The sequence below is a fragment of the Anastrepha ludens genome, chromosome 5, assembly GCF_028408465.1.
Source record: "Anastrepha ludens isolate Willacy chromosome 5, idAnaLude1.1, whole genome shotgun sequence".
Lineage (NCBI taxonomy): Eukaryota > Metazoa > Arthropoda > Insecta > Diptera > Tephritidae > Anastrepha > Anastrepha ludens.
In genome coordinates, this window is record NC_071501.1 from 20,044,111 (window position 1) to 20,056,537 (window position 12,427).

Genomic DNA, 12,427 nt, shown 5'->3' on the forward strand with positions numbered 1-12,427 from the left:
TCATGTGTGATGCGGTCGAAAGCGGGTGTCTTCACTTGTGACAGAGACTCCCCCCGACTAGGAACTACACTAAATTTAATGATACATTCATTTTTTTTTTGTATTCAATTTATTGTCAAGGAAATAAAATAATGAAAATTCCTAGACGAGCTTTGTTAATTGAAGGGGCAGGGAACTGTACTCTCTTTATAGTCTCTTTGGTTCTGGCAGCGTACGGAAAATGCTATCGTTTCAGACACTTCCCCACTCACCTGCGGACATTGTTTACGGATATCTGGGTCGTATTCCAATGTCCAGCTGTCACCTCCAATGATTATCCTACTCTGATTGCGGGACAACAAATCTTTGCAGATCGATTTTCGAACCCTTTTCACTAATTTTCACGACTCACAGTGGGAGGGCTTAGTATATAGGGCGCCAAAAAGCAGAAGAAATTATCCGATCAAGTTAGAATTTCACAGAGGTCCCTTTTGCGTTGAGATTAAGACAATTTTTTGAAAATAGGCATGGTCACTCAATTGTAACGTCCACCTTCCATTCAAAGCTCAAATTGTAAAGGCAAGTGGAAGACAATTCGTTAGCAAACGGAGTTTCAGATAGGTAGGTTGCTAGCCCGCCTACCTTAGCTTGGTGATAGGGTGTCTATCTGCCCCTCCAAGCAGGTGTGTGTTTGTTCTGGCCCGTAGGTCCATCTCATATATCTACAGGGTATTCTCCCGATCCGCCACCGTGGAATGCGTCCGTTGAGACGCAAGCATCTCCACACGCCCATATATACATATAATTGGGTGTTTGGCCGAGCTCCTCCTTCTATTTGTGGTGTGCGACTTGATGTTGTTCCATAAATGGAGGGACCTACAGTTTCAAGCCGACTCCGAACGGCAAATATTTTTATGAGGAGCTTTTTCATGGCAGAAATACACTCGGAGATTTGCCATTGGCTGCCGAGGGGCGACCGCTATTAGAAAAATGTTTTTCTTAATTTTGGTGTTTCACCGAGATTCAAACCGACGTTCTCTCTGTGAATTCCGAATGGTAATCACGCACCAACCCATTCAGCTACGGCGGCCAAAAATAGAAAAAATAAATAAATAAATGGAAGACATTCCAGCCTATAAATGAGTCTTCGGGTAGATATTAGAGCTACATATACTCAGAAAATGTTCGTAGTCAAGCCAGGGAAAGGGCTACTTTTCTAATGTGTTTAATTTTATAAACATTTTTTAATTTTTAGGCAAATAATTTTAACAAAAGTAACAAGACTTTTTTTAAGTGGACGCTTCCATGATGACTTGTTTTCTTGAGCGTTGTTTTCTATAGGTTAGGTAAAGTGACTGTCTTACGATGAACCTAAGCCAAATAGAGGCCCCTTGTGATACCACTGGAAATATCCAATTCTTACTCATGTTGGTCCTCTTTAAACCATTCTGTGGACTTCATAAATCTAGTAAGTCTAACTAATTCTGCGATGTTCCGAGATGATCAGGTAAGCGGAAAGATATGCTGATGCTTATAGTATTCTCTGGTGCCTACTATAACTCTTGTAATCGTTGGTTCTAGTCTATTGTGATCATTACTCTAGTTTTTCAATCAGTACAACGGTAAGAGCAAAGCAAATGACTAACGGGAAGCTCGGGAAGCTTTGGCCCCCAATTTCTTCACATGTTTTTACAAATACTTAGAATGATATAAATTTCTAACCGGATACAAACAGAGCTCTTAGAAAAAAATGTTTTCTAAAATTTTCAAATATCGGCTGACATAAAAAAATATACATTTTCTCTTTTTAAAAATTATAAATGTAAAAAATTTAAATTTTCGAATGAGCTCCTTTTGCTTAATAATTTCTTACTTTCTATAAATGATCAAGCTTAGAGGCTTGGAAAAGTATGAAGGCGACCATCAAACTGAAAATTATTTTAGGCTCTGTAAATATAAATATTTAACTAAAAATTGCGTTCACAAAAATTTAAAACTTTCAACTTTTGAAAAACTATGTATGGCCACCGTGCAATGGACTAAAATATATTACTTCCGAAAAACAGCCATAAAACACAAACCACACAAGCGCACGACTTCATAAGACGCAGTGTTGCAGGTTCCGAGTGACGACTAAATTCTAAAAACTTAACTGCCACACCTCGCATACGGCATACGAGTTCTTAAGTGTAAAGCGTGCCCGTGCGCAAAATTATGACGCAGTTGTGCACACACCCAGCCAAGCAGCCTAAATGTAAACATAAATATGTATATGAATATATTTTGTGCATAATTTTAGCAAGCGTGGGAAGTCGCCTTATTCCACTTGAGTGTGTGTGTGTGTGCATGTGCACGTGTCTTTTCAATACCGAGTTCCGGCTTAAGTGGCCCCTCGAGCACTTTTTTCGAGCTACAAACACTCGAGTTCATATTGCCAACATAAATTTGTGTGTACGATTTGCGCTCTTCTGCTTCGCTTCTCAACTTCGCAAATGCGCTCCAAATTCGGCTTAATGTAATCCACACCAAAGCTTAGCTTAGAGTTGCGCTTTGACAATAGTCAAATGATTGTTTGTTGTAATTGCATAGCATTATGGTTGTTACACTAGCACTCGACTTCAGCTGCATTTGTCGTTTGTAGGGAATCGCTGAATGCGGCAATGACAATGACAGTGACACTGAGTGGATGACAATAGTTTTGTTGTAGTATTCGGTTGCATAGATATATCTTTGTCGCAATTGCAGCTGCTCTAGTTGCGCACACACCCAGCAGCAAAGCTAGTCGAATGTTTCTAATATGAAACGGCAAATTAACCCATTAAGGACCAGGTTAGCTAAAAGTTTGGATTTTTTAATGAGCGTAGAGGGTATGAAAATGGTGTAGGAGATGCAGATTACACTAAAGGCCTTATCGTGTTGAGAGAGCCAATAATGTAAAGCTATTTGAGCAAACTCTAATCCTTAGGAATGAAATACAGAGCACTTAACACTTTGCGGAAGAGGGAAATGGGCCTGAGCCCTTATAGTAATCATTTTTTTTTTTATCGAATTTATGGTCAGATAGTACTGCTATTTTCATGTTATGTTAAACGGGCCAGCATTCGTTGGTGCTGGAAATGATTTTCGGTCCCTAGAACTCAATCGCTCATACATCATTTTCTAGAAGGGCGAAAACTTCTGGCGTAAGCCGACTTTTAGTTCTACATGTTCTAAGATAAAGAGGATAAAGAAGTGTAGCGAAAAACAACCATAGAATATGAAAAAAGATATAAAAAAGTCTAATAGCGCTCGTTCTTCGGGAGTTTATGGAATTTCTGCCATAAAAAAAACTTCTCATACAACTCTCATAGTCGACACGAAACTGGTGATCCCTTTGTGGAACAATATCAAGACACACTACAGAAATTGAAGGATGAACTCTACCAAACACGCGCCAATTAATTACTTACGTACCAGCTTTAGCATCGATAACAATGGCAGCCTTGAAATTGCTTAAATAATCTCTCTTGCCAACTAGCGCTACTTTGAACTAACTAGGCAATTTTGTAATAAAGTTCTCTCTCGTCGAAGAAAACTAGCACTATGAAAGGTCTTTCCTCATGTCCGTCCCATTGCATGGCGCAGAAACTTAAACTATTACAGCATCCGATGAGACAACCCTTGGAGTGATTGAGAGAAAGATTATGCGGCTCTTTTTGAACTTTTGTGTGTGAACTATGGCGAATGTCGCAGACAATGCAACAATGAGTTGTATGAACCATACGATGACATGAAACTCTGGAACTGCTCTACACTTAGGAAAACACGAATAAATTGTTTAGATTCTGCATCACTTACAACCTTAGAAAGCGGGGCAGATCAAAAAATTAGCAACCTACTTAGCCCTTTACCGTGCTTTAACGAGTCTGACTCGTGATGAAAATTTTGATCCATCATTGAATATGACGAGCCAAGCTCGTGAATAGATCGTCGGGTCAAATGTAAATATCACGAGCCGAGTTCGTGTACAAATAGTCGGACCAAACATAAACATCACGAACCTGGGTCGTGATTGAATGTTTGTTTCTATCTGTACGCCATGCGTTAACGCGTAACACTTGGGCCCGAGTTTCGTCGAGCTAAATGGCACGGCAATAGGTTAAATTGTCTGAACTATATATAAAAAACAAAATATAAAGTTCTTGAACTCTCCATGAAAACACTTGGTGTCACTATGGACCAATTTCTGATCTAGGTGCGATCTAAAGGATCAGCCTAACCTAGATATCGTGCAGCGAATGAAATTACAGCGGTACTGGCGATTAAGTAATGTGGTTTGAATGGATACAAATGCTCCAACTCTGAAAGTAGCCGATGCGGCGCCTGCTGGGGTAGCAGGATAAGAAGAAAACCTACTTAACGTTGAAAGATTCTGGTGGTAAAAGTCTTTGTGTACACAACTGGTATCGGTTAGTGCAATAAAGAAATGACTGGCGCGCTTTTTTAAACTCGGCAATGATCGCTTAAGCGATTATCGTGCTTACGAAGAATTATTGATGCTCAACAAGAGGTGTGCTTACATAATTAAGTCAGTATACCTTTTTACAAAATTCGCAATATTTTTCCGGCAACAGTTTTTTTGCAAATTCAAAAAAAAAAAATTCTGTAACCAATTTCTGACCGCTCCCGCAGCTGATGCACGTTGTTAGTTAGCAAAATGACAGTTCAGAGTATTGTTTACAAGCGCGTGGAAGCATTTTGTGCAAAGTAAACGCGAAAAAAGAAAATCTTTAACGGATTTCAAACGTAATAGTGTGGTTACATTATATTTGGCTAGAAAATAACAACCAGCGATTTTTCGGGAGATCGAGCACCTTAAAGTAAATAAAGTTTTTGTTTATCGCACTATTACTCGTCATAATGATACTGGTAGCATCGCGAAACGTCATGGAGGTGGTCATCAAAAGACTGCAACGTCACGTGAAATGGTTCAAAAAGTGAAGAAGGAACTTGAGCGAAATCTTCGACGAATGGTGAAAGAACTGAAAATATCCGACCATAGCATTCGCCGCATACTGAAAAATGATCTCAAAGTCAAGCCTTACAAGATCCAAAAGGCGGATAATCTCACACCAAAGCAGCAACAAGTCAGACTTGAGAGAGCGAAGGAGTTGCTTAGCTTTGCCGAAAGCGGTAAATTTCCGAACATTGTTTTTTCTGACGAAAAAATTTTTCAAATTGAGTTATTCGTAAACTTCCAAAACAATAGAGTTTATTTGACCGAGAGTTCATACGAGACTTAGAGTTATCGATTGGCCGCCAGGAGGCAGCACCCGCCACAGGTAATGGTTTGGGTCGCTGTAACCGCAGATGGGCGCTCTCCAATCGTTTTCATCGAGCCCGGCGTCAAGGCAAATGCGAAATATTATCGGGAAAGTATTCTGAAGGTTGCTTTGGAGCCGGGGGCAGACACACATTTCGGTGGCAGACTATGGGCGTTTTAACAGGTCTCGGCAGTGTCTCCCCAAGCTCGAGTGAACCAAGCAACGTTCCGAACTTCATAACGTCCACACAATGGCTCTCCAAATTCACCAGATGCGAATCCGATGGATTATTCTCTTTGGGCCATTTTGGAGAGCAAAAGATTCACCACTCTCGAAGCGCTGAAAAAGGCATTGTCCGCGAGTGGTCAAAAATACCTGCAAGTCACAGGGCAGCTTGCGATTCTTTTCTGGACCGTCAAGGCAAAAGGACATAGTCAAGGCAAAAGTTGGTCATATCGAGCAAAAGTAAATTGATTCTTAATTTTGTATTATTTTCACACATTTTTTACTTTGAATGGAATAGAAGTAATTTTCCAAACTAAATGTATGGCATTTTTAATTGGGTACACTTCGAGTGCCGGACCCTATATAGTACATTGTATAAAAAACATTATAAATCAAACTTCTAAACTTTATTTCACAAAAATTTTTAAAATTTCATAAAGTTTTCATCAAAAATGTCATTAAAATTTTTTACTTTTTAATCAGAATCTAATTATTAGTCTGGTACGCATTTTTAGAATCAATTGAAATTTAGTAATATATAATTAATTGTAAGTTTGAAGTCACTCAAAAATCGCGTTGATTTTTTTTTCATACGATGTAGACTAAGTTCTTCCATAGAAGAGACTTTTAGAGACTTTTGAAGCGGCAAATGATTTTTTATGAGGATATTTTTCATGGCTCGGAAGTTTCCATTACATGCCGCAGGGCGACCGTTATTAGAAAAAACATTTGCTCTCCATTTTAGTGTTTCATGCACGGAGAATGGAACCTACGTACACCGAATGTTAGTCACGCACCCATTCGGCTACGGCGGCCACTCCAACTACTATGGTTTTAAACAAGATTTCCAGCTGGGTACTCGAAGCATTTCAGCATAAATTTTTGCATATTTCAAGCCTAGCGTAGGTTAGGATTAGATTGGGAATTGGACACCCAAAGAGTAGTGGAATTTCACCTACAATTTATGTAAGCTTATGCTATGAATTTTTGTAAAAGTGCACACATCCACACATATACATACATACTGTATACACTACATAGATACACACCTTCACAATCGCCATGCAACACAGGAATGTCGCCACGCTGCTCAACCTCAATTGGAATGCGTTCCTCTTCGTGATGTTTATCGCTGGAATCGGCGTTGAACCAATTGCGTACATCGCGTTTCTTATTCTTCTCTGCAAAATAAAAATATGCAAATTAATTGAAAGTGATTGATGAACAAATGCAAATCGGTGCATAAAAAAAATTTAGATAAATAAATAAAAAAAAGAAACAAAGGTAAGTAACACAGCCATGCAACTGAATACGACGATAACAAAATATTGCATTACTGTACATGAAATATGATATACCTACCACGTTCCGCCACTTGCGTTCGCATCATATGAACTTTATTACGCTTGTGCACGCCCTTTTGGCAATTGGTGCGTTGCAGCGCCGGCTCCAGCTGCCCATCAAAATACAAAGGATACTTGCGCTCCCGAAACTGTCAAATAGGAAATATAAAATAAAAATTATTTATTTATGTCCATGTATGCGTTTGCAAGCATCGGTTTTGTTTTCTTTTCCATCGCCACCCACCAGCTTTATAACCGGATCTGTATCCATCTGTGCATAGAGCTCTGCCAGACTGATGTCTAACTCATGCGCCGAACTCTCCCTGCAGTCCACCAGCATGACTATGCGATTCTTATGGAAATGCAAGGCCAATGATCGAATTGTGCTGGTTTCATTGGTGTTGGGCAATTCAAAGTGTTTCGATTCGGTGACACCATTCGCCGTTACATCCAAGGTGACGCGTTGATGCATGCGATCGAGGAAAAAGGATAATTTATGCTTCAGGGTGGGGAAATCGATCATGAAAAGAGCTTCGATTGATATGTGTAGTTTGCGACGTGGACTGCGGGCAGGAGGGGATATTTAAAACAAATATAGCTTTTTTATAGAAATCATTGTTTCTTATTTTATTAATTTTTATTTATTTACTAATCAATGCCAACTGAGCAAGTAGTTGCACTAGCTGATTGTTTTTTTAATTTCTTTATCAAAGTCTGTTTCCATTACATCATAACAAATTCTAAGCTGTTAAGTTTTGATTACCTAAGCATGACAAGTCTCTTTGATATTGTTAAGAAACCTTTTGATTAGCAAAACCTGCGATGTCTTTGTTATAAAGGGTTTTCCGGAATTAGATGGCATTGATCTGGACAACGTTTATTTTCAAGAAGACGGCGCTACGTGCCATACAAGCAACGAAACCATTGATCTTTTACGGGAAAAGTTTCCGGACCGTGTTATCTCTCGAAGAGGTGATCACAATTGGCCACCGAGATCTTGTGATTTAATACCTTGTGACTTTTTTCTTTGGGGCCACGTGAAAGAGAAGGTCTACGCCAAAAGCCCAGGGTCGATTGAAGACCTCAAAGGTGGAATTCGTGAGGCTATCGAGGGCATAGGGCAGCCACTTTGCAATTCGGTTATGGAAAATTTCATGAAAAGGATATTGTCCTATAAGCGTGGTCGTGGTGATCATTTGCCTGATGTTATTTTCCACTATTAAAAAATATAATTTTTCTTTGAATATCAAAATAACACCTCTTATTGGAAAACCCTTTATAAGAGGGTAAGATGAGAAATTCTTGGTCTGACGCAGAGATGGAGTTGCAATCAGATAATTGTCTAGGTGCAAGAAGCTATACTTAAAAGTGATGTAAGATGCCTAATTTTCACTCTTTGTCAGCCTTCTCGAGCTATTTATTAAATCCGTGATGTGCTTTTGCAAAAGCTAGTTTTTATTTCAGGGCAAATTCTAAAGAAAATGTACTCGAAACCACAGAAATTAAAGCTTCTGCAAAAAGAGCTTGTAAGCAATACAGTTTTGTTTTACCAAAAAACGTGGGCAAAGAAGAGAGTGAAGTTTGTTTATGCCCCAAATGACAAAGTGAAAGTAAAAGAATGGATAAAATCGGGAAGGACTTGCCCTTGAAAGCAAGCGAAAAAGTTTGCGTATACTACTTTTTGGAAACGGACTTCGAGTTCGAGCTAGATCGGAAGAGGACGAAGTAATCTAGTGATACCTTTCTACAGCCTACCAAAATTTGGCATTGCTGGAATGAGCCAAGCGACGGCAGTTTGAAAAATTTGCAATTTAAGATTTTTTAAAATAAATAATTATTTTCCAGTATCAGGACAGCCTATACCCGTATTTGTTGTCTGCGGTCCATCTTTACTGACAAAACTATCTAATAAGCAAATTAACTTTTCACTAATCCGGGTAACTACCATCTGCTACACAATAATTTTAATCAGATTAACTGATAAATTTATATGAAGCTTAATCTGGGGTACTTCGAATCTATACTGAGTACAAATAAGAACTTGATTTTTAGTACTGAATACTTTTTACCTTGGAGTACTGAATAATTTTATGTAATGAGTACTTTTAATTAAAGATTACTTTTGAGTATTCAGCATTGATACTTTTGAAAGTGGGATACTGTCGATTCCTTTGAGCATCGATTACTTACTACTTTAAGTATCGACCTTGCCCAACACTACAAAATACCGCCTATTGCTATTTTTACTTCAGTGCAACTATCTGTTCAATATACTTTGGCAGGAACCTACCGTATGTGACGCATTGATATCACACAGTCACCCTTTTTTATATACTGCTCCAGCTCAGTGGAAGCCACTGAAAAAATACAGAAAAATAAAAAAAATTTAAAAAATGTTTTCTTTTTGAGTATAAGCAACAAACCTGGATCCAGAGATAACGCATTTACGCTACCAACAGCCAAAAAGGCTGCTATCGTTACGAGTTGCAGCCAGTTCATGTTTAGTATTGAGTATTCACAAATGCTTTCTTAAGAAGCCAGCTTTTCACTCACCTAATAATGTAATATAATAAAAAATCAGAAAAAAATGATGAAGCAATACGTTCACAAATTACATTTTTCATATTTATAAGTAACTAAGTAACTACCCTAAAAGAGTCACCTAAGAATCGAAAAATTTTAAAATTTCCGTTTTCCAGAACATTCGAATGCAAATTCTACCAAATGGCGCTACAAATGTACTTATGTATAATATAGCTTCAAAACTTTTATTGGCTGTAAAGTGTCATTCAACAAAATCTCTAAGTCATTTGTTATGCGAAACTTCCAATTAACTTATGTACCTACTAGTAAAAATTTTATTCGAAAGTCGATGCGTAATATAAGCTCGTAACAAAGAAATGCTTTTGCACATTCCTGTGAATTCAAAAACCCATGGACAGTTAGAAGTTCGAAGAAGTACGCGACTTCTTTCACTTTAGAACCAACAATAATACCGAAAGCTACACCTGGCAGCGGAAGTCTGGCTTTTCATGATTGCTTTATATAGAAGAAAATTCATAAGACCCTTAGCGAAAAAAATTACCAAAAACCGATGCGAAATTTGCGTCGCTTCACGCTTGTGTTTTCTTGTACTGAAGTTAGTTGAGCTATAAAACAGCATACCCTAAAATTTTCTACAAATTTCAATAAAAAAACACAAAATTTTTATACAAAAATTTATAAAAATTCACAATGATTTGAATGGTAAAAATTTCTCGTTATTATTTTTGTAAAAATATAGTTCATTCAACAACAAAACATATGTTTTAGGCTTAAAACTTTCAAACAACCAATTCAAGAAAATTGAAAAATTAACCATTTTTTTATGAAATCATTTTCATCATCAATATTCAAATCATTATGAATATTATAAAATTATTGTATATATATTAATAAATATTACACAGACCTGCGAGGTACAGTTTCTAAAATGGCTATGGGTGTTTCTTGAAGGTTTTTTTTTGCTGAAAACGAATATGACCTTGAAAATGTTCCAGCACGTCAGCATTTTTGGCAATTTGTGGTTAAATAGTCAGAAAATAGAGATTTTGACCATTTATATGATTTTTTTTTAAGCAAGGAAATTTTTTTTTTAATTTTCCACAACGGCATTTCAAAGTACTACTCTTCAGCTTTAAAATCCATTTTTTAAAATATTTTTGCGATTAATATAAAAAAAGTTATACTATTTTGAATTCGCCCTTTACAGGGGTGTTAGAGAGTTAGAAAGGTTGAATTTGCATATCTAAAAGTTTCCAATTCAAAATAGAACAACTTTTTTTATATTAATCGTAAAAATATTTTTAAAAAAGAACCTTAAAGAAAAAGAAGGCAATTTTGGTAATGAGGTCTCGGTGAATATTGGTTTCTATCCATCCATCTCTTCCCACTGGCTTTGTTCGGCAGGAGTTCAGTGAATTATACTATGAGTTCATTATTTAATTAGTCCAGTACACACGCATATATCTAATTTCTTATGAAATAATTAAATGAAAGTACACATTGCTTATAAATGATAGCAACCTGGCGTTTACACGGAACAGTTTCGCAAAGGCAATAGTATTGTAATACCCTCACACTTTTTACTAATACATTCACTATTCTCTCATTCTCTTCGTCACTGGCTGTGATTTTTCGAACAGAACAAATTAGGCAAATGATTTCACACAAATGTAAACCCAAACAAATCGATGTCAGATCAAGTAATTTTTACGAAATGTTGTTAGTTCTGCCTTTTCTAAGCTGAATAAAGAACAATGCTAATGGGTCTGGTGGTGAACGTGGACAATTCGAAGTACCTCTTGTCATCAAACAAATAGTCGGCGTACTCGCGTATCGGCACCAACGTCTCTGTTGACAGTAATGGTGTTGAAGTGATAAGAGACTTTGCTTATCTAGGAACCAGCACTAACACCGATAACAATGTCAGCCGTGAAATCCAACGGAAAATCTCTCTTGCCAAGGAGTGGTACTTTGGATTAAGTAGGCAATTGCGTAGTAAAATCCTCTCTCAACGAAGAAGGCTAACTCTTTATAAGTCTTCTAATAAGGCAATAACTGCAGAAAGTTTGGCGCCACTGGGACAAGTTAATGGTGAAAAAATATAGTACAGTTGGTGTACATTAGAACTTTTCCTTGCACCTTTACAAAGACAAAATATTAAGGCTATACAGAGGAAGAAGGATCGCCTCTGCTTAGATGAATTAACGGTGAAAATGAAGATGCAAGTTTTTTAGGATTTCGGGCACGGAGAACGCAGGCACGAAGCCTTGAAGGTATATGCTGCATCAGGCAAAGACCCGACCAGACAACAATGATGATGAGGAGTAAGTAATCAAGCAACTGTTGACTGTGGGCGCTCTTGAAAAGCGAGTCAAACCACTTTTGTTTGCAAAAAGTATTCTGAGGAATAAAGTCAGCCACCAGCCTGAGATGAAACTAGGTGCACTCACATGCCAACTCATTTCAGTACAGGCTAGAATTTGCAATCTGTGCCCGTGCATTGACACTAAGTTGTATAGCCATTGCTTTATAAGGCCGAAAAGAGCGCTTGATGTGTCGAAAATGCTTGCAAGCATTGAAATTACTTCAAACTGAATGGAATTTAAATGCAGATTCAAACCATATTCAGTTCCAAGAAGAGTAGTGTCCGTTTTGATGATAAATATTAGTTTTTTTTCTTGTTTGCTATTAACCCAAAATGTGAGTGGTAAGTCACGGTAGACTAAAAATGTTCCTCATTTCATTTTCATCATTTAATTTGATAGTTTATAAGCTTTTGATTGTCAGTTTTGGTAAATTCAATTTTTGGTTAATAGCCATTTTCTCACATTTTATACACATTTTTTCTTATATATTTATTTATTTATTTGCATATTTAGAAAGAGAATAATTTTATGCAAAAACCATGACAATGAGTCTTACCTCAGTTCATCTATACACAAATTCAAGAAATACATTTAACTTTTTTCTGCTCTTGCTGTGCTTTCTTCGAGCGCGTTCACTTGTTGTGCTTATGCCTGCCTATAAAAGGTT

General features: G+C 37.3%; 1 protein-coding gene across 1 annotated transcript in view; it reads right to left on the reverse strand.

The window, feature by feature from the left end:
• LOC128864136 (uncharacterized) overlaps positions 1-12,427 on the reverse strand; it is a 57,531-nt gene that overhangs the window by 27,643 nt on the left and 17,461 nt on the right. The window contains exons 2-6 of the mRNA XM_054103653.1: positions 9,274-9,403; positions 9,141-9,207; positions 7,095-7,413; positions 6,870-6,999; positions 6,557-6,688 (exon numbers count right to left, since the gene is read on the reverse strand). Of these exons, the coding sequence (XP_053959628.1) occupies positions 6,557-6,688; positions 6,870-6,999; positions 7,095-7,413; positions 9,141-9,207; positions 9,274-9,349 (724 nt within the window). The 5' untranslated portion in view covers positions 9,350-9,403. The remainder of the gene's footprint in view (positions 1-6,556; positions 6,689-6,869; positions 7,000-7,094; positions 7,414-9,140; positions 9,208-9,273; positions 9,404-12,427) is intronic.